General features: G+C 37.3%; 1 protein-coding gene across 1 annotated transcript in view; it reads right to left on the reverse strand.

Annotated features, from left to right (window-relative positions):
• The window catches only part of ZNF569 (zinc finger protein 569), a 59567-nt gene that overhangs the window by 5254 nt on the left and 26846 nt on the right, over nt 1-27467 (reverse strand). The window contains exons 3-5 of the mRNA XM_024733829.1: nt 25453-25510; nt 4510-4636; nt 4106-4198 (exon numbers count right to left, since the gene is read on the reverse strand). Coding sequence (XP_024589597.1) covers nt 4106-4198; nt 4510-4636; nt 25453-25510 — 278 coding nt within the window. The remainder of the gene's footprint in view (nt 1-4105; nt 4199-4509; nt 4637-25452; nt 25511-27467) is intronic.

The following is a 27467-nucleotide window of genomic DNA, read 5'->3' on the forward strand; positions in this document are numbered from 1 at the left end:
CAAGCAGCTGACACTGTCAAAATGGATATCACACCTTGAAGGGCAGAATTAATTAACCCCTGATTACAACATGGAAATTTGGGAGTAGAGACTGATTACAGGAGACTTGACATCCCAAGGTATGTCAAGGAAGCCAGGGCTGAACGAGGAAACACTGTGAAATACTGTCTTTTTAGGAAGAAGTCTGTTGGGGTGAGAGTGTAAGATTCAGAGTTATGAGAAGACTTGCAGCTGCAGTTCCTTTTTGGATGAGAAGAAGTAAAACCTAAACATATTCACAAAACCATGTAGAATAAAAGGCTTTAGTATGAAGAACAGATGCATTCCTATACATCAAGAGTCGGCAAACATTTTCTTAAAGGTCAGATAATAAATATTTTAGGCTTCGTGGGTCATACAGTCTTTGACACAACTATTCAACTTTGCCTCTGCAATGTGAAAGTATTAATAGTTAAGATGTAAATGATTCATTGTGGCTATATTCCAGTAAAACTTTATTTACAGAAACAAGTGGCTGGCCTACAGGTCATAGTTTGCAGATTCCTGCTCTAGATCAGAGAACTTTCTTTCCTTCCCTAACAATATCCTTCTTTAAAAGTCAGGTCAAGGAGGAACTATCCTCACTCATAAATGAGAAGGTACTGGAATCAGATCTCTAAAAAAGTATAAGAGAAAAAAGAAAAGAAACGAGATAAAGAAAGCAGACAAAAAATTCAAGCTAAAACAATTGACACATAGTAAATGAAAATCTTGATTAAATGTATTGCCATGAATGAAAAAACTTAATGAAAATATCAACTATAAATGAGCTCAAAATAGAGATACAAATGCATGAGGAAGAAACAATGAGAAAACAAAAAGGGCTAAAAAAAATTAACTAGCAGAACCAAGAAAGAAAGAAAAGAGAGAAATAAAACCATCCAAAATAATGAACACCATGCAAGTGGGGGGAAAAAAGAGAGAGAGATAGGTTACATAAAGACTTTTAGGGACCCCCCCCTGGTGGTCTAGTGGTTAAGACTTTGCCTTCCAGTGCAGGGGGTGTGGGTTTGATCCCTGGTCAGGGAGCTAAGATTCCCTCATGTCTTGGGGCCAAAAAACATAAAACAGAAGCAATACTGTAACAAATTCAATAAAGACTTTTAAAATGGTCATCAAAAAAAAAAACCTTAAAAAATTTAAAAACTTTAAGTATTGAAATTACAGTAAGGTAACCTCATATTGCAAAACAAGATAGTGGATAAAGCAGAAATTCTGAAGCATCACTGGGCTTATAGGAAGTAGCATAAATCTCCAAGAACAGTACAATCCTCTCCAACAACCATGCCTGAGCACCATACACACAAAAAATGAACAAAATAAAAACAAGTATTAGCCAAAGTCAGGTCTGAGAGAGAACAGCCCTGAAAGCAACCTGCAAGGCAGATCTGTCTTGAGTACCTATGCAAAGCCTTGTTAACTAAAGTATAAGGCTCTTGGGCCATCAATAAAGAAGAGAAGCTCAACTAAGATTCCTACAAAAAGCCAGGACCTTCAAATAATGTTCAACTGATCATCACTTGGTAACGCCTCTTGGCACTCACCAGAAGTACATGCAAATCATCTTCAGAGGAAAGCAACCCCAATTTAGGACAACAGAATTAGCACAAATTAAGATTTTAAAAATTTAAATTTAGGATCAGCAATCATCAACTATGTGAAGAACCAAAATACACTGAGTCCTCAAAAACAAGATATTTAAACCTGAGAACTTAAAATACTGGAACTGTCAGATACTGAATACAAAAGAGTTATGTACAGTATTTTTAAAGAAACAAATGATAGAAACACAAAGCTGAAGAAGCCACAGAAATTACTAGGAAGAATCAGAAAGATGTGAGAAGAAAAAAACATAGCAAAAACAAAAAGAAGAGGAACTTACAAAAATACAAAATACTACTACTAAACATTTTTTCAAAGGTGGATGACTTAAAAAGATGAATAAACATGACTGAAGAGAGAATTAACAAAATGGAAGATATATCTGAAGTAATTACTGAGAAGGCAACACAGAGATACAGAGGAAGAAAATAGCAAAGGATATTTAAAAATATGGAGAAAAAAAGGTCTAGCATCTATCTAATATGACTCTCAGTGGTAGAGTGTTAAGGCAATGAATGAGAGCCAATATTTGATGATGCTAGCTGAGAATGTTGCAGTATTTACGGAAGACATAAATAAGAAGATAACACTATGAATAATTTTATACAAACATTTGAAAACACAGATGAAACAAATTGTTAAATATAACAGATGGCCCTGGAACATCAATACATGGTAACCTTCTTAAAATACAGAGGAAATTTAAATATTTATGGCAATTTCTTTGTTCAACTCTGTGAAAATTAATTCGAAAACCAGGATTAAAATGGTATCTTTCTGGAAAATTACAGCCTATTATCAAAAACTATTGCCAAGAGAGAAAAAAACATCTATATAGAACAGTTATAAAAGGAACAATGGAGAAGGGCTTCCCTGGTGGCGCAGTGGTTGAGAGTCCACCTGCCGATGCAGGGGACACAGGTTCATGCCCTGGTCTGGGAAGATCCCACATGCTGCGGAGCGGCTGGGCCCGTGAGCCATGGCCGCTGAGCCTGCACGTCCAGAGCCTGTGCTCCGCAACGGGAGAGGCCACAACAGTGAGAGGCCCACGTACCGCAAAAAAAAAAAAAAAAAAGGAACAATGGAGAAAAGCTGTCAAAGAAACTTCCCTCAAAAATCTGCAAGGTCCAAATAGTTCAACAGGTAAGATAAATAAAAATTTTACGGGAGTTTTATGCCAATGCTATATAAATGTTCTAGAACGTGAAGAAAAGCTTCTAAATTTTATTTACAAAACCAGTGTAACATTGACTTCAAAGCTTGAAAGAGTTAGGATATTTAAATTCATAGCAAAAATGTAAGTATGATTCATTATTAAGAAATATTTAAATAATATTCACCCATATACACAAAAGAAAAAGAATCATATGATAAATCTCCTGTAAGAAAAGATTGTTATTTTAACTATGTGAACTTTAACGGCGGTAAAAAGTACTTTAAAGAGCAATGAGTGACCAGAAAAAAATACTAGAAAAACAAGAGAAACGGCTAATCACCTTAATATGTTAAGAATTCATATAAATTAAGAACTCAACAGAAAAAAAGGGGCATAAAACACAAACTGTTCATAAAAAAGAAATATAGATTTTAAACATATGAAAAGATGCTTGCCTTCATTTATAATAAACAAAATGCAAATTCAAACTATAGTAAGTTATTTTTCATTTATCAAACTGGCAATGATTTAAGGAATGCTAATAGACTAAGTTGCAGAAATTGTCAGTAGAAGTATAAATTGTTATCTCCTTGAAGAGCAAAAAAAGACATCACAATATCTTTCAAATTAAAAATATATGTATGTATATGTATGCATGTATATGTATATATGTGTACCCATTATACATATGTATACCCATGTATCACAAACACACAAGCACATGCATATATACATGACAAATGTAGCAGAAAATGGGAGATAACAGAAAAGTAGGACTGACTTTAAAACATTATCAAAGTAAAAGGATTGTAGTCATTACTGAAGTATGAGAGCAAAAGCTAAATTACAGTGGGAAGTGTGACTATGGGTACAAAATATGATGCTAAAGCATTTACAATGGAAGGAAAAAGAGAAAATAGTAAAGGACTCTAAATGTCAACAAGTTTATTTAAACAACTTCAATTCTGTAAATATCTGAACGTAAAAGGAAAGGAGCCTATGTAAAAAGGTGGGCAGAAAGACTAGAATGATTACCAAAGCAAAGCTGGGAATGAATTAGGAAATGTTGATATCTAATACAGAGATAAGAAAGCTAACTGGTCTTTTAGGTTCTGAGGAAAGAAGTTAAGAATATTATCTAGAAATGACATCTTGCATATATAAAAAATTCACACCAATTGTCACTACAAAGTTCTATGGCCTTAAAAAAAATAACTTTGAAGAACATTTCAGAGGGATCAAAAACTTACAGATTAACAATTAAAGGGCCCTGGCCCCTCCTCACCTGTATGGTTCCTTCCCACTAACCTGGACAATGTCTCTTTGACACTTCTTCCTCCACCACCCATGGTTCTTCTTGCTCCAACTTGAAAATCACATCAGGTTTGGTGAATGGACATCCTGTCAAAGGGAAGTGACATAAGATTTGGGCATAAATACTAGGAACCATCATTCAAGAACTGAGGCTGGCCCAGGGAAACCAGGCTTTCTGAAGGACAAGAAAACTATGTTTTCTAGGAATACTGCCCCTTGAAACATAACCAAGGATGACATTTTGCTTTGAAAGCTGCAGCATGCACATGAATGTGAGCAAAGGCACCTAAAGGTCACACTCAGGCTAACATTTAAAGGTTCCACACATTTCAGAAACACTGGGGGAAAAAAAGGTAATTTACTCCCAGAGTTTTAGTTATATAGGAAACTACCCTTACCCACAGTGATTAAGTTGTTATAGTTTTCTAGCATCACATTCCAGTACAGGTTCCTTTGAGCAGGATCCAACTGCTGCCACTCTTCCTCAGTGAAGTCAATAGCCACATCTTTGAATGTCACTGTTTCCTGTAACAACATATTCCCACTCAATCTGGAGTCATCCATCTTAGATGTAGTGGACAAAACATATTGAAACTTGTTCTGGTAGTACACAAAGGTAAGAGATTATAAAATAAAATTTACCTGTTTTTGTTATTGTCTGAAAGAAAAATATCATTTTAGCAACATCCTGTCAGTTTATGTTCATTTATTGATTTAGCAAGCACACATTTTTAATAACTACTGTGAGTTAAAGAGATCTTGGGTACTAATTTATACTGAGTGTAAAAACTGGGGGAATACAAAACTGTACTAAAGTTAATTGGTCTGGGAACTCACTAGATGCCTGTGATTCATTGGTACATGAAAAAATGAAAATAGGATTTGGATGGAAGCAGAAATGGGGAGAGAATGACTTTGAAGTATAGTAGGAACATCCAAACAGAGATATTCATTGATTTAGCAGTTGCATATATTGTTCATTAGATCAGAAGAAATCTAAACTGAAAATGAGAATTTACTGTTCATAAGCCTATAACAGGGTGTCTGCAGCCACGAAAACTGGATATTTTTGTTCAGAGTTCACATATACTGAAAAAAGAGTGCCACAAATAGAATGCTACAAATACCAACAGATATAGAAAAAAGATTAATGAAGTTTTTTTAAATGGTCTGAACATGAATTACAACCAGAACTGTGAGAAAACAGTACCAAGAAAGATTAAAGTGTCAGAAATGAGGGACTGGTAACAAATTTCTTCAAAGAAGTGTGATTTGAACAAAGAAATCAAATGCACTTTTTCTAGTTAAAAACCAAAATGCCCCAAAAATATAAACATAAGAAAAAAATCTTCAACAGCACTGGAAAAAAGGTAGCTTTCCATATTTCCTATACTTTGAGGAATTTCTATGAGATGGGGTAAGATAAAAGGAAATCACCAGGAGCTGGCTCATAAAAAATGTTTCTGATAATTTATTTCTAAGTCCTAAAAGGACCCTATGACCATGAACATCCACTAAAGTTGAGAGTATGCTGTGGGAATAATGGAAACTCCTCTTTTGGAGCCCTTTTCTGCTGAAGATCAAGGACTTATAAACAATCAGGCTTAAGAAACCAAAAGCAATCATGGCAAAATAAGACATCCCTCTGCAGTGGCCCCACTGCAAAAACAGTAACTTGGCATCCATCTATGGACAAAAGTGCCTTTGTGGGAACTGTCGGGTCCAGCACCGTATGCTAAGGGACTGCGAAGGAGTCTTGCCTACCCACACGTTAAGTTATAAGCATACAGACCTCAGTCCTGGCTATAGACCCTGAGAGGCATGTGAACTGACTCTAGCCTCTCTTGGCCATGGTCCAGGAGCCCCCAGAAAATGACTGTCTTAGACAAGCACCCAAGAGAAGACAGAGCTTTTGTGAAAGTACACGTCTCCAGCCAAGAAGTTCCAGTACATAAGTGGAGCAAAAAATACAAGGTTGGACTCATCAGAGAGGGTAAGAGGAACAGTTTGACTTTACCTACTTCACCCCTCCACCAAGGCAACACAGCTTAGGGCCAAGAGAAATCTTGGCCCATGATTTCGTTCATGAAGGAAAATAAGGATGTGTGAGTACCCTGCTTTCCCAGCTATGTGGGATGGTGCCAAAGAGTGTCATTTTTCTCTCATCACATCCAAAGTACTGAATTGTGAGCTGTGTCACTGAAAAGTCTGAGACAGCAGCAGATAACATTCTCAGAGGATGTTACAGAGAAGTGGATCTTACTAACTGTGCTAAGGACACCATCAAGAAGTAAAAAAGAGGAGTCAAATAAATAAAATAAAAAATGAAAGAGGAGACATTATGACTGATATCACAGATACAATGACCATGAGAGACTGCTATGAACAATTATATGGTAACAAAGTGGATAACCTAGAAGAAACATAGAAACATACAATCTACCAAGACTGAATCATGAAGAAATAAAAAATCAGAACAGACCAATAATGAATAAGGAGTTGAATCAGTAATCAAAATCTTTCAATAGAGAAAACCCTCCCCTCCCACCAAAAAAAGAAAAGCCAAGGACTAGATGGTTTCCCTGGTGAATTCTACCAATCATTTAAAGATGAACAGATGCCAGTCTTTCTCGTACTTTCCAAAAAATAGAACTGGAGGGAACATTCCCAAACTCATTTTACAAGGCCAACATTACCCTGATACCAAAGGCAGATAAGGACACTACAAGAAAAACTATAGGCAAATATCTCTAATGAATACAGATGCAGAATTTTTCAACAAAATATAGGCATACTAAATTCAACAGCATGTTAAAAGGATCATACACCACAATCAAGAAGGATTCATTCCTGGGATGCAAGGATAGTTCAACATATGCAAAGCAATACATGTGATACATCACTTTAATAGAATGAAAGACAAAAATTATATGATCATTTCAATAGATGCAGAAAAAACACTTGACAAAATACAACATCCTTTTGTGATAAAAACTCTCAACAAACTGAGTATAGAAGGAACATACCTCAGCATAAACAAGGACATATATGATAAGCCAACAACAATATCATATCCAATGGTAAAAGGTTGAAACTTTTCCTTTAAGATCAGAACAAGACAAGGTACCCACTCTCACCAGACCTATTCAATATAGTATGGGTAATCCTAACCAGAGCAATCAGGCAAGGAAAAAAAAATACATCCAAATAGGAAAGAAAGAAGAAAACTGTCTTCTTTTTCTTTGCAGATGATATGCTCTTATATACAGAAAATCCTAAAATCACTACCAAAAAACTGTAAGAACTAATCAACGAATTCAGTAAAGTTGCAGGACACAAAATCAACAGACTGAAATCAGCTGTATTTGTATACAGTAACAACAAAATATCTGAAAAAGAAATAAAACAATCCCATTCACAATAGCATCAAAAACAACAAAAATACTTAGCAATAAATTTAACCAAGGAGGAGAAAGCTCTAGACACTGAAAAATATAAGATTTTGATGAAGGAAACTGAAGAGGACACAAATAAATGGAAAGATATCCCATGTTCATGGATTGCAAGAATTAATATTGTTAAAATGTCCATACTACCCAAAGCCATCAACAGACTCAATGCAATCACTATCAAAATTCCCAAAGACTTTTTTCACAGAACCAGGAAAAAGTGATCCTTTTATGGAAAAACCCGGATGAACTTTTTGGCCAACCCAATACAATTTGTATGGAGCCACAAAAGATCCCAAATGGCCAAAGCAATCTTGGGAAAGAACAAAGCTGGAAGCATCACATTTCCTGATTTCAAACTATATGACAAAGCCATAGTAATCAAAACAGTGTGGTATCTGCATAAAAATAGACACATGGACCCATGTATAAGAAATGAGAGTCTAGAAATAACCCCCTTGTATCAGTCAACTAATACTTGACAAGGGAGTCAAGAATATTCAATATGGGGAAAGGATAGTCTCTTCAATAAATGGTGTTGGGAAAACTGGATAATCACATGCAGAATAATAAAACTGGACACATCTTACACCACTAAAATTAACTCAAAATGGTTACAGATTTAAAGTTAGACCTGAAACAGTAAAACTCCTAGAAGAAATCATATGGATAAAGCTCTTGACATTGGTCTTGGCAATAATTTTTTAAATATGACATGAAAAGCATGAGCAATATAAGCAAAAATCAATAAGTGAGGCTACATCAAACTAAAAAGCTTCTGCACAGCAAAAGGAACAATCAAAAAAATAAAAAGGTGATTTATGGAACAGAAGAAAATATTTGCAAATCATATATTTGATAAGTGGTTAACATCCAAAATAAAGAACTCACACAACTCAATAGCAAAAAAACCCAACTTGAGTAAAATTGGGCAGAGAAACTGAATAGACATTTTTCCAAAGAAGACATACAATTGGCCAACAGGTACATGAAAAAATGCTTGACATCACTAATCACCACGGAAATTCAAATCAACACCACAATGAAGTGTCACCTCACACCTGTTATAAAGGCTATCATCAAAAAGACAAGAGATAAAATGTGTTGGAAAGGATGTGGAGAAAAGTGAACCCTGTTCACTGTTGACGGGAATGTAAATTGATACAGCCACTATGGAAAACAGCACAGTACAGAAGTTCCTTAAAAAACTTAAAAATAGAATTACCATATAATCCAACAATCCCATTTCCAGGTATATGTCCAAAGGAAATGAGAACAGGAGTTTGAAGACATATATGCACACCCATGTTCACTGCAACATTATTAACAGTAACCAAAATATGGAAACAATCTAAGTGTCTGTCTGCAGATGAATGTATACAGAAGATGTGATATATATGTATACAATGGAATACTATTCTGCCATGAGAAAGATGGAATCCTGCAATTTGCAACTCCATGGATAGATCTTTAGGGCATTATGCTAAGTGAAGTAAGACGAAGAAAGACAATTACTCTATGATATCCCTTATATGTAGAATCCTGAAAAGTCAAAATTATAGAAATAGAGAACAGAATGGTGCTTGCCCAGGTCTAGGAGGTGGGGGTGATGGGAAGATGCTGGTCAACAGGTATAAACTTCCATTTATAAGATGAATAATTTCTGGGGATCTAATGTACAGCATGGTGACTATGGTTAACAATACAGTATTATATACTGGAAACTTGCTAGAGAGTAGATCTTAAATGTTCTCGCCCTAAAAAAGAAATAATTATGTGAGGTGATGGAGGTTTTAAGCAACTACTGTGATAATAATTTTGCAGTATATAAGTGTATCAATTCAACAAGTTGTACACCTTAAACACAATGTTACATGTCAATTATATTTCAATAAAGCTAGAAAAGAAAATTTTTAAAGAAATATAAAAAGAAAAAAAAAGAAACCAAAGGCAAAGTGTCAGGGTAAAAAAACACCGAAAGGACTTCCCCGGTGGGACAGTCGTTAAGAATCTGCTTGCCAATGCAGGGGACATGGGTTTGAGCCCTTGTCTGGGAAGATTCCACATGCCACGGAGCAACTAAGCCCATGTGCCACAACTACTGAGCCTGCACTCTAGAGCCCACGAGCCACAACTACTGAAGCCCGCACGCCTAGAGCCCATGCTCTGCAACAAGAGAGGCCACAGCAATGAGAAACCTGCACACCGCAATGAAGGGTAGCCCCCGCTCACCACAACTAGAGAAAGCACAGCAACGAAGACCCAATGCAGCCAAAAAATATATATATAAATAAATTTATTTTTAAAAAAACACTGAAATGCACGGGATAGTTGGGACTTCCCCTTAAGTGGGATAAAGACCAAAATAAGCTCAGAAAAAGTACCTGGTGAGGAATTACGGCTGAGGAGAAAACATAATGCAGAAAGCTAGTCCTACTATAATGGTTTCATTAATCACATGAAAGAAGAAGAGCACATAAGATGAATTCTTGCTGACAGTGCCTCAGCCTCAGATTTCTCCTCAGGGAATTGTATTTTCCTAAGTTGGATCAATAAAATAATTAATAAATTACAAAACCAACACCACAGATTTTGCAAGAAAATTGTAATTGCTCAAGAGTGACAGAATCCAAAAAGAAATCATTAAAATAAACTTGATGAAAATACTTTTTAAAAAATTTAGTAAATATGAAGCATAATCTTAATATGAGAAATCTAGAACTTATATACATAAATCCCCATAATTAAAAATCGATATTTTAAGTATAAACACTGAGTTAGGCAAATAAGTTTAATGAAGAAAAATAAATTAAAAAAAACAAACATACAAAATTAGGAATAAATACTGAAACAAACTGAACTTCAATGAAATTAATAATTTAAAAAGAAATATGAAACCAAGACTGATCTCAAAATGAAAAAAAAAGAAAAGAAAAGGAAAGAAATCCAGAACAGTTGATACTGTAGCAAAGACTTTTACTCTTCTATCCCAATATTTCCCCCCATTTCCAAATTTTTGGCTGGGCATATGGCCTCCTGTGCCATTATCATTCTTATTATCATTCTTCATCTCCTTTGAAGCTAGGTATTTTTATATAAGGTTCTGGACAATAAGATGAAAGGAGTATTATGTGCAACTACTGGTAAGTGAGCTTAAAGGGAAGAGGTATACATTTTCTTCCCAGCTTCCTCCTTCCTATAGACTGTTAAGTAACTATGATGGCTAGGGCAAATATAGTCATTTGGGATAATGAGGTAGAGCCAAGTATTAGAGGATAATGAGGTAGACAAATGAAATAGAGGAATCCTGGTTCTCTCTGCCTTAGAGATACAGGACCAGCCGTGATTTGTTGGTACCTGAATTCCTACAGAGACTAATAAAATTCTGTCCTGTTTAAGCAACTATTATGGAAGATTTCTGTCACAGTCAATAATACTAGGTAAATCTATTAAGACAGATAAATGCTTATGGTAGAAAGAGAACATGTCAAAATGCTATCTTTGTGGCAGCCATAGAAATATGCTCCCAGATCCCCTTCAAGAGAACAAGCTGTGAGACATATAATTGGTGAACAACCTCCAGCCGCTCTATCTTTAGTTCGACTACTGTGTTCTTGATGAGACCATGCTATTCTCAAGCCACCACTGGCTATTTTTCCAGTGAAAGGCTAAGCACAGTGAGGATATTAGGGACTGGACCATCCTACCTGACATGGGACTCCTCTAATGGGAAAATTTTGGTGAGCAACTCCCCACTGGCCTGGATGAGACTTTCTCACAGCTGCATGAAGGTCTGAGATGGCAGAATAAAGAATCAGCAAGCTTAACAATCAAGAGATCAATAGAAACTATACAATCTGAAGACGAGGAAGAAAAAAAAGAGTGAAGAGAAATGAACACAGACTAGGAGAGATGTGAGACAGAAATAAGTACATCCACATACACATAATATGAGTACCAGAAGGAGAGGAAAGACAGAAGACTACTCAAAGAAATACTGGCTAAAAACTTCCTAAATTTGATTTTTAAAAAACACTAATATACATATCCAAGACACTCAATGAACCCTAAGCTGGATAAACGCAAAGAGATACAAACACATCATACTCAAAATGCTGAAAGTAACAATACAGAGAAAACCTTAAAAGCTGCAAGAGGAAAACAATCCTTTATCTACAAGGCAGCCACAATAAAACTGACACCTGACTTCTCATTAGAAACAATGAAGGTCAAGGCAATGGGACAGCAATATTTTAAGTGCTGAAAGAAAAAACACTATCAACGAATAATCCTGTAACTAGCAAAGTTACCTTCAAAAATGATTATACTAAGTGAAAGAAGCCAGACACAAAAGTCACATATTTTAGCATTCTATTCATATAAAACATCTGGAATAGATAAATACAGAGACTGAAGGCAGACTGTGGTTGCCAGGAGCTGGGGGAGAGGGGAACGGGGGAGTAAATGCTTAATGGGTATGAGGTTTTATTTGGGGGTCATGAAAATGTTTTGTAACTAGATAGAGGGGTGGCTGTACAACATTGTGAAGGTACTAAATATCACTGAATTGTTCGCTTCAAAATTATTAATTTTATGTAAATTTCACCTAAAAAAAAAGATGAAATATATTCCCAGAGAATTCATTGCTAGCAGACTGGCCTAACAAGAAATAATAAACGAGAAAAAAAAAAGAAATAATAAAGGAAGTTCCTGAGGCTGAAGGGAAGTGACACCAATCATTAAATCCTCATAAAAAAATGAAGAGTTCAAGTAAAGCACTAAGCAGAATACAGAACACACAGCAGGCTTGTCAATTTAATTTTATTGTCCTAGGCACTCTGTTCTGTTTCTGGAGATGTGAACATTTGCAGATGAAACTTAATATGGCAACAAAGAACAAAATGATGTGATATTCTTGAGCTATGGGTTAATTTTTTTGCCTCTGGATGGATGTGCTTTGTCATCAGTAATATCTTCAGACCTTCCATGGCCTTATTTATACTGCCTTGGGCCTCTCACTGGCACTCATAGATTCCAAACATGTAACCAGTATACTAGTTTTGAAACGCTTTTTAATGTATGTTTCCTTATTCTTCATAACCTTTCTCCATTTTAGTTTTACTGAAAAAAGAAAGACAGAGGGGAAGATGACTGGGGGAAACCCTGTCCTCCCCCTTGGAGGCCTGGGATAGAGAAGAAAGGCCATGGAGGTAGGGACATAGGCAGTTAAATGTGTGCTCAGAACTTCCCACACTCCAGGGCATTAAGGTGAAGTAAGAAAGGTAGTGAATTAAGAGAGCAAAGTGTCATGGTCAAATTGGGGGAACTTTACATAGCCTTTGTGTCCCATGTAGCATATATCCTGATTAGGGAGTGATAGGACCCTTGCAGAAGGCAAGATGACCCCACAGACTATTGCACATGGAAGCCAGGGATTCTTTGGAGGTTATGACAGAGACTCAGAGTCTATGGAGACAACAAGATCCAAGGGAGGAAAGACGAAAGGAGGGGGCCCTTGGATCATGACTGAGCTGAAAAACATACCACAAATTCATCAGCTACAGAATGCCCAGTAAAAGAAGTCAGCTAAACTAGATTCAGAGGATACCAGTCAGCACACATCCATGGAGAATCACAGAGGACCCTCTTCCTCCCAAAGCTATGAAGATTTTCTTCTATATCTCAGATACCACCTTAAGAGAGGACAGGGGTTTAGAGGGGAATCTGAATAACTGAATAATTATTCAAAGAAACAGTTTACTGATAGGACTAAGTTTTGAATCAGACTGCATCAAAACTAGCTTTTCTTTTCATGCTACTGATCAGAACTCATAAGAGATATGCAAACAAATTTTTAAAATAAACTATATTTTTAACATACATATCAGTGTAGTATGAGTAATTCTGTGACTCATACATATGAAGTCATTGAATAAAGTTAAGGGACAAAGAAATATGGACTATATGTATGATGTGAGGAGGTAAATGGCTTTCAGACAAGGTTCAAATCTCTAAAGAATTTACAATCACAAAATTTACTTTAATAGAACAGTATTGGCCTTGGGCAAAATTCATCTTCATAGTTTAAGACATCTTGTCCAAAACAGCATTCACTGAGGATGTGTGATAGGTACAGAACTCCTGCTAAATAAAACAGGCTTGCAAGGAACTTATATCTTGGCTTCACCTTACCTTCTAACACCAGACTCAAGAAAATCTGCTTTCAATAAAGTTCTGGTATCTGTTATGTATACCTTAGTATAAATTAAATGAATGTATTAAATATCCAGGAAAAAAATATTCAAGTGTATCCCCCAACCAGTTAACAGGACTAGTTTAACAGTCAAAAATTGATGACTTTAGGGCTTCCCTGGTGGCGCAGTGGTTGAGAGTCCGCCTGCCGATGCAGGGGACACGGGTTCGTGCCCCGGTCTGGGAAGATCCCACATGCCGCGGAGCGGCTGGGCCCGTGAGCCATGGTCGCTGAGCCTGCGTGTCTGGAGCCTGTGCTCCGCAACAGGAGAGGCCACAACAGTGAGAGGCCCACGTACTGCAAAAAAAAAAAAAAAATTGATGACTTTAAAGGAGGAGAATCAAGATGGTGGAGTAGGAGGACATGGAGCTCACCTCCCGCCATAAACACATCAAAAATATATCTACACACGGAACAATTCTCACAGAAAACCAACAGGAAGCTGACAGAAGGACTCCTATACCTAACCAAAGCTGCAAGAAAGATCTCCACAAAACTGGGTAGGATGGGGGAAAAAAAGGCATCAGGTTGGGACCTGCACCCCTGGGAGGGATCTGTAAGGAAGACAAGGTCCACACAGGCAGATCCTCGCCCTGGGGAACGATCAGGCTGGCTCACAATCTGGGCATCCCACTTCTGGGGTCTTACATGGAGGAGACAAGCCCCCTTGCCTAATGGGATCTACTGAGACAGAAAGAGGGGCTAGAGAAGCCTAGACCCTACTCATGAGGTGTGTGCATATGCTGGCTTGCTAACAATCAGGATGGAGAAAAGGTTTCACCGGCAGCAGCCACCTCACCGCACTTCCTAATCCTAAACAGTAAATGCCCCAGCCCTACTCCCTCCACACCATAGCCTGGTGCGAGATCAGGGGAAAGATTTGTTTAGCCCCACAGAGGCAGACGGGGGCGCCAGGGGTGTAATCTGGATGGAGCCATGGAGCCACTGTCAGTGTGCACACGGGAGGGTGGGTCTAGCCAGGGGAGGCACTGTCAGCACGCACATCAGGCAGCAGGTCTAGCTGGGCAGGCATTGTCAGCACATCGTGTAGCGCCACAAGAATGCATAGTGGCTAAGCGCTGAATCTCGGGCAGGTAGGTCCTGGGAGAGGGCTTGATCTAGCTATGCAGAGACAGCCCAGATGGCCTGGGGTGTGATCTGGAGGGAGCCACAGAGCTTCACTGTCAGCTTGCACACAGCGGTGGTGGCAGCTCTAGCGGTGGAGACTTTTGTCAATGTGTGCACAGGGGCAGCAGAACCAGCTACCACAGACTATGTCAGTGTGTGCACTGGGCAGTGCCACAAGAATGCATAATGGCTAAGTGCTGAATACTGGGCAGACAGGCCCTGGGGAGGAGTGCACAGCAGTTGGTTTCCCAGCGAGAGTGCTCCAGCCCCACCCATTCAACACAGCAGCTTAGCACCAGACCTGGGGCAGACAGATCCTGGGATAAGTCTGCCACAGGGGCAGCCCAGATCTCAATTCCTGCCCACCTCAATTCCTGCAGCGACAACACCCCGAAACCCAGCTCCAGTCTACTCCACACCACAGCCCTGCACTAGATCTGGGAGGAACACAACAGAGAAAAGGATGCACCTTGGGCTGCTTCTGAGCAGAACCCTGGACACCTACACACGTGGTACATAGGTTTGCTATGAGCGCATGGGCCTCACTTGCTTCAGCATTCACCTTCTTTGGGGTAGGGCATGCACTGAAGGGCAACAGAGCCTGAGAAACCTGACCTCAGGACTTCTACTCCAACATTTGGGAAGCAGACCCTGCCCCCGACAGGGTGGTGACAGCCATGGAACAAAGAAGAGACCCCACCTCCCATCTAGCACAGGCTCTGGACACCAAAAGACCAACTATCAAGGGAATAACAGCCAGCACACTCTGAAGAAAAACGTGGCCAGCATCCACACCAAAACCAGTCCTCGCACCAAAAATGTTGGACACACACAGTCTACATAGAGACACTCCCACGTAAAAACACCCCTTCAAGAACACAGTAGATAACTGTTTCTCCTAAATTCACAGAAGCAGAGAAAGTTAAGTAAAATGAAAGAGCACAGGAATTACTCCTAAAAAAAGAACAAGAGAAATCCCCTGAAAGAACAAATAATGAAGCAGACCTCACCAGTCTACTGGACCCCAAATCCCCAAAAAAAGGGTAATAAAAATGCTACAGGAATTAAGAAAGATTATCAATAAAAATGAAGATCACTGTAACAAGGAGCTAGAAACTATGAAGGTGAACAAATCAAAATTAGACGATTCAATTGCCAGGATAAAAACCAATCTAGAGGCAATGAATAGCAGACTAAATGACACAGAAGAGCAAATAAGTGATCTGGAAGATAGAATAATGGAAATCACCCAATCAGAAAAGCAGACAGAAAGACAAATTTTAAAAAAAAAGAAAGAAACATGCAAGATCTATGGGATAATATAAAATGTGCCAAGCTATGCACAATAGGGGTTCCAGAAGGACAGGAGAGAGAAAAGGGGATCGAAAATGTATTTGAAGAAATCATGGCTGAAAAATTCTCAAACCTAAAGATGGAAACAGATATCCAGGTACAGGAAGCACAGAGAGTCCCAAACAAGATGAACCCAATCAAACTCATGCCAAAATATATCATAACTAAAATGAGAAAAGTTAAAGAGAGGATTCTAAATGCAGCAAGAGAAAAACAGTCAGTTAGAGGGAACCCCCATAGGCTATCAGCTGATTTCTCTATAGAAACTTTTCAGATCAGAAGGGAGTGATGTGACATAGTCAAAGTCCTGAAAGGAAAAAACCCAGAAACCTAGGATACTCTACAGCAGGATTATCACTTAGAATAGGAGGAGAGATAAAGAATTTCTCTGACAAGCAGGGCTTCCCTAGTGGCACAGTGGTTAAGAATCCATCTGCCAATGCAGGGAACACGGGTTCAAGTCCTAGTCTGGGAAGATCTCACATGCCACGGAGCAACTAAGGCTATGCACCACAACTACTGAGCCTACGCTCTAGAGCATGCGAGCCACAACTACCAAGCACATGTGCTGCAACTACTGAAGCCCGTGCGCCTAGAGCCTGTGCTCTGCAACAAGAGAATCCACCACAATGAGAAGCCTGCACACCACAACGAAGAGTAGCCCCTGCTCGCTGCAACTACAGAAAGCCCACGCACAGCAACTAAGACCCAACACAGCCAAAAATAAAATAAATTAAAAAAAAGAATTTCTCAGACAAGCAAAAATTATAGAATTCAGCAATACTAAACCTACCCTAAAAGAAATATTGAAGGCTCTTCTCCAAATAGACAAGAAACAAGAATCTATAGGAAAGGGAAAATCACAATAAGAAAGGTAAATATATAACAAGATTGAAGACCACAAAATCAAAAGAAATTTTTAAAGCAACATAACTACAATTAATAGCAAAAGGGTAAAACATAAATATGTAAAATAGGACATCAAAATCACAAAATGTGGGGGAGGTGTGAACTTGTATGACTATAAGTTTAACACAAGGAGAGATAGTCATGGGCCAACAAACTTGAACTCCACAGTCGCCACAAATCAAAAACAGATTCACAAAAAACAAAGATAGGAACTCAAGCATAAAACAAAAGAAAACCATCAAACCACAAAGGAAAAAAACCAAAAAGAAGAAATGAACAAAGAACTGGAAAACAAGGTTTAAAATGGCAGTAAATATATACCTATCACTAATTACTTTTAATATCAATAGACTAAATGCTCCAATCAAAAGACACGGGTGGCAAATTGGATAAAAAAGAAAGAGCTACCATATGATCCAGCAATCCCACTCCTGGGTATATATCCAGGAAAAATGAAAACTCTAATTTGAAAAGATACATGCACCCCAATATTCATGGCAGCACTATTTACAATAGCCAAGACATGGAAATAACCCAAGTGCCTATCAAGAGACGAGTGGCTTATGAAGATGTGGTATATATACACAATGGAATGTTAGTAGCCATAAAATGAATGAAATATTGCTATTTGCAGCAACATGGATGGACCTAGAGAATATTATACTTAGTGAAGTAAGGCAAAGACAAATATTATGATATCACTTATATATGGACTATAAAAAATAATATAAATGAATCTATATACAAAACAGATACAAAACAGAAACAGACTCACAAACATAGAAAACAAACATGGTTACCAAAGGGGAGGGGGAGGGACAAATCCAGAGTATGAGATTAACTGATACAAAGTACTATACAAAAAACAGACAGGCAACAAGGATTTACTCTATGGCACAGGATACTATACTCAATATCTTGTATTTATATTTCAACATCTATAATTGAAAATAATCTGAACATATATATTTATAACTGAATCTCTTTGGCTGTACACCTGAAACTAACACAATACTGTAAATCAACTATACTTCAACTTTAAAAATTGATCACTTTAATTGACCAAATTAACAGAAAAAAGGAGAAACCTTATTTGATCAAGATCACATATATGGGCTTCCCTGGTGGCGCAGTGGTTAGGAATCTGCCTGCCAATGCAGGGGACACGGGTTCAAGCCCTGGCCCAGGAATATCCCACATGCCGCGGGGCAACCAACCCCGTGGGCCACAGCTGCTGAGCCTGCGCTCTGGAGCCCGCGAGCCACAACTACTGAAGCCCGCGCACCTACAGCCCGTGCTCTGTAACAAGAGAAGCCACTGCAATGAGAAGCCCACGCACCACAACAAAGAGCAAAAGCAGCCAAAATAAATAGATAAAATAAATTTATTTTAAAAAAAGATCACATATACAAGAAAATTGTATGACAAAAGTCAATACCAATTCATGATAGACCCCCTTAGCAGGCTAGGAATAAAAGGAAATTTCCTTCATCTGTAAGAGTATTTACGAAAAAACTTTCATGGTATATCATACTTACTGGTGAATCATTGAAAGTATACCCTTAAGACTGAGAATGGAACAAAGATGACTGCCACCACATCTATTCATCATTATACTGAACATTTAGCAATTGAAATAAGGCAAGAAAAAAGGGGGGGCATGAGAATTCAAAATGATGAAAAGTGTCTATTTGCAGATGATATATTTGTAAACATAATTCAGTTCAATTTGAAATAAAAACCTAAGCAGTTTTAATTGTGGAAATGGACTAATTCTAAAAATTCTAAGGAAATATATAAATCACTACAAATAGCTACAGCAATGTTAAAGAAAAACAAAGATGGAGATTTGTTTTCATTATCAGATACCAATATTTATAATAATAAAGACATGGTAATTAAGATAGAATGCTACTGACATAAGGAAAAATAAAACAGTGGAAGAGGATGTAAAGTCAGAAATACATATATTAACATGAATATGTCTTGAAAACAATATGGAGTGAAAAAAGTGAGTTGCAGAACTGTCAGTCCATTATGTTCCCTATTATTTAAAAATCTAGACCAGAGAGCAACATTATATAATATTCATATATACAAATCAGTGTGGTAAAAACATAAAACCATGGACTCTTGATATACATAACATTCATGAAAGTGACTGACTCTGGGGACAGAGTATCTGTAATATTCTAATTATTTTATTGAAAAAATCTCAAAGCAAAAATGACAAAATATTAAATATGCTAATTCCAGGTATTCAGTATATGGCTGTTTATTCTATTTCTCCCTCTCTCTTCCTAGATTTTAAAATAATAATTTTTTAAAAAGATGAGAGAGATGGAAGCAAAAGCAGCTCTGCATTAGTTCAATTTTCTGTGTTCACTGACTTCAAGTTTATTCTCATCAATTCCTTCTTCTATTTTCTCACATTGTTTCTAATTTCTAGAACTATATTTTGTTCATTTTGTTTATATTTATTAATGTATCATTATTATTCAGCCTGTGGGTTTTCTTCTGTACATTATTTTTTAGATGTTCTGTAACATAAATTTTTATGTCTTTCTTGATCTAAGTTGCTTATGCTAGTTTTAAAATTTCCACGTGGAAATGTTTTCTTTTTGAATTTTTATTATTAACTTCCTATGTAACTGCATTCTGGAACATGTACAGTTTGTACTTTTGAAATTTATTGAGTTTTATTCAGGCCTAATATACGGTCAGTTTTTTAGTTTTTCCATATCTAAAAAAAGGATATTAATTGTTTCCAGGCTATAAGCTATGATAATCAATTAGCTCTATCAAATTATTACTGGTAGTTATGTTCATTTTGTTGTCTGCTTTATGTGTCTATCATGAGCTAAGACAGACCAATAAAAGTTTCCTATTGATATGTTTCTTCTTATTTTTCACAGTATTCCTTATAGTAAATTTTCTGCAGTTTATTTGGTACAGAAGTAGTCCTAACCATTTATCTTTATTACCTAACGCACTTATCAGCATTTTAAAGCATCATTCTTTTTGTTTTTTTAAAACTTACGGTCTTGGATGAATGGATAAAGATGTGGTACATATATACAATGGAATACTACTCAGCCATAAAAAGAATGAAATAATGCCATTTGCAGCAACATGGATGCAACTAGAGATTATCATACTAAGTGAAATAAGTCAGAAAGAGAAAGACAAATACCATATGATATCACTTATATGTGGAATCTAAACTATGGCACAAATGAACTTATTTACCAAACAGAAACAGACTCACAGACACAGAGAAGAGGCTTGTGGTTGCCAAGGGGGAGGAGGGGGGGAGAGGGGTGCGCTGGGAGTTTGGGGTTAGCAGATGCAAACTATTACGGTTAGAATAGATAAACAACAAGGCCTACTATATAGCACAGGGAACTATGTCCAATCTCCTGGGATAAACCATAATGGAAAAGAATATTAAAAAAAGAATGTATAGTTAAAATAAATAAATAAATAAACAGCAAAAAAAAAGAATGTATATATGTGTATAACTGAATCACTTTGCTATATAGCAGAGATTATCACAACACTGTAAATCAACTATACTTCAATAAAAAAATAAAGCTCACTGTCTTGAATTTTATAGTACCTGATATTAACAAATAGCCTTTTTTCTTTCTTTTAAACTGCATTGATATGGCTTTACTTAAATAATGTTTAAAATTTCTCTGGGTCAAAAGCTTCCCATCTATAAAGTGAAAATGTTGGAATAAATATTCTCTTAAATTCTCTTTTAAGAGTTAATCATTCTCAATAGAAAAGGGGACAGCTAGGAAAATGATGAGATTCTTTCATGAATCCTGAATTTTTTGACAGACTGTAAAAATACAGTTTTTTCTAACAGGAAATTTTGCTTTTCTAATTATCATATGTTTATTTACTACCTAGAATCCAGTTAGTCGTTTGCCATTGGTAGTTCACTATTTCAGGTAACATTACCTATTCCATATCAGGTTTTTGAGGAGATATAATATTCAGCAATTTTTGCTATTAACTTTCTTATCTTGATGAATGGCAACACTAACACCTTTTCTGAAAAATGGAACTGTAGCATAAGTTTGCTTTGTTTGTTTTGCGGTACGTGGGCCTCTCACTGTTGTGGCCTCTCCCGTTGCGGAGCACAGGCTCCGGACGCGCAGGCTCAGCGGCCATGGCTCACGGGCCCAGCCGCTCCGCGGCATGCGGGATCTTCCCGGACCAGGGCACGAACCCGTGTCCCCTGCATCAGCAGGTGGAGTCTTAACCACTGCACCACCAGGGAAGCCCTGTAGCATAAGTTTTGATTCCTACCTCTTCTTCAACACCTAGGTACAATGTGTCAACAAGTTCATTTGACTCAGTCTCACCAATACCTCCTAAGTCTCAACTCTTCTATTTCCCCTATATGTTAAAGTAGTGGAACAGGAGAATGAAACAATTGAAACTTTTTTTTCTGATAGCTCAGAGACTATTTGAGGGTCTCATAGTAGTTGAGGTTTTCATTATGAATATTAACTGCCACTGAAGAGAATGAGAAAATAATTCTTATTTGAGCCTTGGAGTTATGGTTTTTTATTCAATAAGTTACCAACTTACTAGATGTGCCCAGCACTGGTTTAGAGCCTAAGGATATAGCTGTAAGACAGACATAAGTTCTGGTCCTCCTGTAACTTACATACTAGTTGAGGGAAACAAATGAAAACATCAACATGTAAATAGGTAAGATAGAATAGGATAGTGTAGTTGGTTGATCTTATGTGTCAACTTGACTGGGTCGCAGGTTGCCCAGACATTTGGCTGAACATTACTCTGGGTGTGTCTGTGAGGGTATTTCTACATGAGATTAACATTTGGGTCAGTAAAGTGATTAAAGCAAATCGTCCTCCCTAATATGGGTAGGCCTAATATGGGTAGGAACAGGTCTTCCAATCAATCGAAGACCTGAATAGAACTGAGTAAGAGGGAGCTGTTTGAGTTGGGACTTTAGTCTTTTCTGGTAGCTTTACTAGCATGTTCAAAGTTCCCCAGGGATAAACTTTGTCTGTTCCAAGTGTGGAAAAAGCTAGTATCACTGAAAGACAGTGAATGAGGGAGGGTGTAGCAAAAGATAATGGTAAAGACATAGGAAGAAGGCATATCATGAAGGGTTCTGTAAAGGACAATAAGAAACCTGGATTTTATTCCAAGTGTAATGGGAAGCCATTAGATGATTTTAAGCAGAGAAGTTAACACCTCAGGTTTTTAAATTATCACTTCAGTTGTTCTCTGGAGAATGGACTACAGATGGTTAAGAATGGATGCAGGGAGATTAACAGGCACTTACTGAAGTACTTCCAGGTAAGAGATGATACGGCCTGGGTTACAAGAGCCATGGAAATGTTGACAAGTGATCAGATTTGAGATATGATGAAAAACTGGACTAATCTAATGATTATTTTAGAAAATCATTTTATTTGCATTTCATTAATCATGAGTGAGGCTGAGGTCATACAGGACTGTGGTTAAGTTTACAGGCTTCACAGTTACACCACCTGGGACTAAATCCTGATTCTACTACATCCTTTACCTATGACCTTGAGCAAATTTCTTAATCTTTCTATGCTTGTTTCTTAACTCCTGAAAAAAAAAATGAAGATTCTTTATGAAGTCTATATGAGGTAATCGATGTAAAACTTTAACAATAGAGATTAGTTTTTATTATTATTTACAATTTTTATCAGGCATTTGTTCTTACTTTTTCAACTGTGGATTTCTTTTTCATGTCCTATATGCAGTTTTCTATTGGATTTTAATTTGGTTTGTAAATATGTATTTAAACACCAGATTGGGTCTGCCATATGTATTACTAAGATTATTGTCAAGTTTTGCCAATTTACTTTATGGTGATTGTATCAATAGGAGAATATAATTTTTATGTACTCAAATTTAGTTGAGCTTCTTTTTTTACTGCCTATGAGTTTGATATTATGCCAAAAAACCAGCTAGTGACTGCAGAAGATACACTCAAGATGGTTGTCTTGCAGTAATCAGAACTCTCATACACTGTTAAGAGTACAATTTTGGACAATCACTTTGGAAAACTGTTTGGCAGTATCAATAAAAGGTAATCTTAAACATAACTTATGACTCAGAAATTCTACTTTGGTAGAAAGAAATATGTACATATGTGCAACAAAAACCTACAAGAAAATTCATAGGAACAATATTTTAATTGTTCCCAAATAAAAGCTACCTAAATGCCTATCAGTAATAGAATGGATACATAAAATTATGGTTTATTCACATTAATTAAATAATATACAGTAGTAAGGTTAAGTAAACTACTTACATGCAATGATTCAACATGAATCTGACAAACAAAATATTAAGTAAAAGAAGTCAGACACAAAGTATATAGGTTACATAAAGTTTAAAAATAGGCATAAATAATCTATAGTGATATAATCTGAACAGTGGTTACCCCTGGGGTGAGGGTAATAACTGAGAAAGATGCAGGAGTCTAATGGGTGTTAGTGTAATATTCCATTTCTTGATCCAGTGCTTATGCTGGTTAAACACGTATTCACTTTGAAAATTAACTGAGGAAAAAACTAGAGATACAGAGAAGCTGCTAGATAGGGGCACCTGGTCAAAGAAAGGCATATCTCAGTATGGCAAAGCTCTGAGCTAAGGGTAAAAAGGCAGCAAAGTGAGATTTGTTCAGTAGCTAAGAGTGCAGGATAAATCTGAAAGAGAAAGATTCCAAAAGAAGTCTGAAGAAAAAGGATGAAGTTCTGAGGAAAAGGAAATGGCCTTGAAGAGGAGACAGGCATTACTTATTCTAAGAGTAAAATGAAGAAGAAATAAGGAACCATGGATTCAATTCATTAAAACCACAAACATTCACAAAAACCACATATACCAGGCATTGTTCTAGGGGCTGGAGATACAGCAGTAAACCAAGTAAAGCATACTCTTTGTTCACATTCTAGTGGACTGAAATTATAAGAATTTACCATAAATGATTACTTCAGACTGTGGCTGAATCTCAGCAAACACACATGGAAAAAGATAATTATACAGGGTCATTTGAAAGACACATCCCATCTATTTCTTCAGATATTCTAGTTTTTTAAAAAATAAGGTATGAAAGCATAGAATAATGTGGTAAAATGCATTAATCTTAAGTGTACAAACGGAGACATTTTTATACATTTATGTATTTGTGTACCTACCACTCAGGACAAAATACAGAACATTTTCAGCATACTAGAAGATTCCCTCATGTTCCTTCCCAGTAAATACCCCTTCAGGGGTAACCACTATTTTCTATCACTGAGATTCGTTTTCTAACTTCATATATATGGAATCACGTAGAATGTATTCTCATTTCTGACTTCTCTTATGACACATGTTTGTGAGATTATCTATGTTGTTATAAATAGCAGTAATCTGCTTTGGGGAGTGTGTGTGTGTGTGTGTGTGTGTGTGTGTGTGTGTGTGTGTGTGTGTTTATGTGTATAGTGTCCAACTGCATGAAATACTATAATTTATTCCATTTTCTGTTGATGTTGATTTGCGTTCTTTCCAATGCTGGGCTATTTTGACATATATTCTTTGCCTTATCCTCGATCAAAACAGACCATCAGTGGGGAGTTCCCTGGTAGTCTAGTGGTTAGGATTCGGCACTTTCACTGCCATGGCCCAGATTTAACCCCTGGTTGGGGAACTGAGATTCTGCAAGCCGTGTGGCATGGCCAAGACTTTAAAATTATTTAAAAAAAAAAAAAAAAAAAAACCCCCAGAAAAGCTGGGTTTACCAACTATGGGAAGTAGGCCAAGACTTAAAATTTATAAAAAAAAAAAAAAAAAAAAGACCACCAGAAAAGCTGGGTTTACCAACTATGGGAAGTCTCGCTACAATGTATTCATTGATCTAGGTGCCAATGAAAAACTTACTTCTGCTAATAAATGTTCATTTTTATCCTTATGGACAATGCAAAGTATGTAATGAATTTCTGCCCTTGTTTACCTATTATAATGAAATTCAAAATTGAAGCCCAACTTTAATCTCTCTGAATGAAAGCATCTCTGCATAATCATATTTTAACTCTTTCCTGGTCTTAATCTTCCAACTCTGTTTCCTCTGAAAATATGTTTTATCTGTATAGGATTTTCCAATTTAGCGTATGGATTACTGCAATTCCCTTAAACTGCACTGTAAAATAAGGCAGGGAACAAATATACTACTTAAAATTTACCTGCAACTCAGTCATTTCCTTTTCTTTCTGGGAGTGGACTGGGCCTGAGAAGGCAGAGCTGGAGAAGAGAATAAAAGCCATTAAACAAGGTTTGTTTTGCAGTTTCAGAAATCTGCACCCACAAGGTAGATTAAAGGTCACTCTATAGCAAAATGATACTTGGAGCCATCAGAAAGGCCAAGAATATACATTCCCCAGGTATAAAGATGACTACTACATCATGTGGCGCTTACGCATATGGTGAACAGGAATAGGAGTACATGTGTAGGAGATGCCCCATGAATTTATCAACAGCTCTGTATCAGAGAATAAACAGTTCACGTGGGGCAGAAAGACACAGAGCTTCACGAAAGCACATCACCAAGAAAATTATGAAACTGACAACACACCTAAGGTATTTTAATGCATTGAGGCTTTTAAAAGAAATATTTTAACTACAAACTAAATGGGAATTTAACTAAAATGGTGACGATTTTATATTTTGAGAAAAGAGTCAGGAGAAGTTTGTGTGTGTGAGTGATGTGTATCAGAGGTACTGGTGGTGGTAAGAACGTTTAATTCTTATTTTCCATAGTATAAAAAATCTAAATCTGAAAAGTGTCAAATAATAGCAGGATAAACATATGATTTGGAAAAACGGAGTAAACAAAAGAAGGCACAGTTAAGAGTTGAAAGTGATTCTTTCTGGGGACAGGAATTAGAGACGGGGAGAAAAAAGGAACAGGGTATAGTTTTTCTTATTCTTATTACAAGTCTAGTAGCACTATTTGATTTTTTTAAAAACAATTAACATATTATTTTGCCCAGATACAAACTGAATCATAAAACAATGTACTATGTACGATTAATAATATTATGTATTATGTAATATTCATAATATAATGTACATGCTTATAAGTATGGGGTAAATAATGCATGATTATAAGTATAATGTAGTATGCACTATCAACAGGTTAATGCAGGGGTCCCCACATCCCCAGCGGTCTGCGGCCTGTTAGGAACCAGGCCACACAGCAGGAGGTGAGTAGCGCCAGAGCAAGGCACTCCCCATCGCTAGCATCACCGCCTGAACCATCACTCGCTGGCATTACGGCCTCAATCATGCCCCCCGCCACAGTGGAAAACCTGTCTTCCAGGAAACTGGTCCCTGGTGCCAAAAAGGTTGGGAACCTCTGGGTTAACATACACTCTTATAAGCATGGGGTAATTAATTAATGCACGGTTATACATATAATGTATTATGTGTGGCAGCGGTTCCCAACCTTTCTGGCACCAAGGACCGGTTCTGTGGAAGAAAATTTTTCCACGGATGGTGGCGGGGTGGGGGATGGTTCAGGCGGTAATGCGAGCAATGGGGAGTGGTAGATGAAGCTTTGCTTGCTTGCCCACTGCTCACCTCCTGCTGTGCAGCCTGGTTCCTAACAGGCCACAGACCAGTACTGGTCCGCAGCCCGGGGGTTGGGGACCCCTGATTTATATATAATATATATGCAATTCCAGGACACCGAAATCAAACAACTCTCATATCAACACAACGAGGTCTATATTATGGACAATGCTCAGAAATTTGTGGATCAAATCATAGTTTTATACCCATTTTAGTACCACTAAAATACTTTGAAAAATGATCTGCATCAATATTATAAATTCATTAAGAAGCTAAACAGCATTAACCTTTTAAGTTAAAGACTGGGAGTTAGGGGGACTTCCCTGGTGGCACAGTGGTTAATTATCCACCTGCCAATGAAGGGGACGTGGGTTCGATCCCTGGTCTGGGAAGATCCCACATGCTGTGGAGCAACTAAGCCCCTGCGCCACAAGTACGGAAGCCCGCACACCTAGAGCCCGTGCTCCTCAACAAGAGAAGCCACCACAATGAGAAGCCCACGCACCACAACAAAAAGTAGCCCCCACTTGCCTCAACTAGAGAAAGCCTCGAGCAACAACAAAGACCCAATGCAGCCAATAAATAAATAAATAAAAATACATTAAGAAAAAAAAAAAGACTGGGAGTT

This window comes from Neophocaena asiaeorientalis, unplaced genomic scaffold (assembly GCF_003031525.2).
Source record: "Neophocaena asiaeorientalis asiaeorientalis breed wild unplaced genomic scaffold, Neophocaena_asiaeorientalis_V1.1 scaffold280, whole genome shotgun sequence".
In the NCBI taxonomy this organism is placed as follows: domain Eukaryota; kingdom Metazoa; phylum Chordata; class Mammalia; order Artiodactyla; family Phocoenidae; genus Neophocaena; species Neophocaena asiaeorientalis.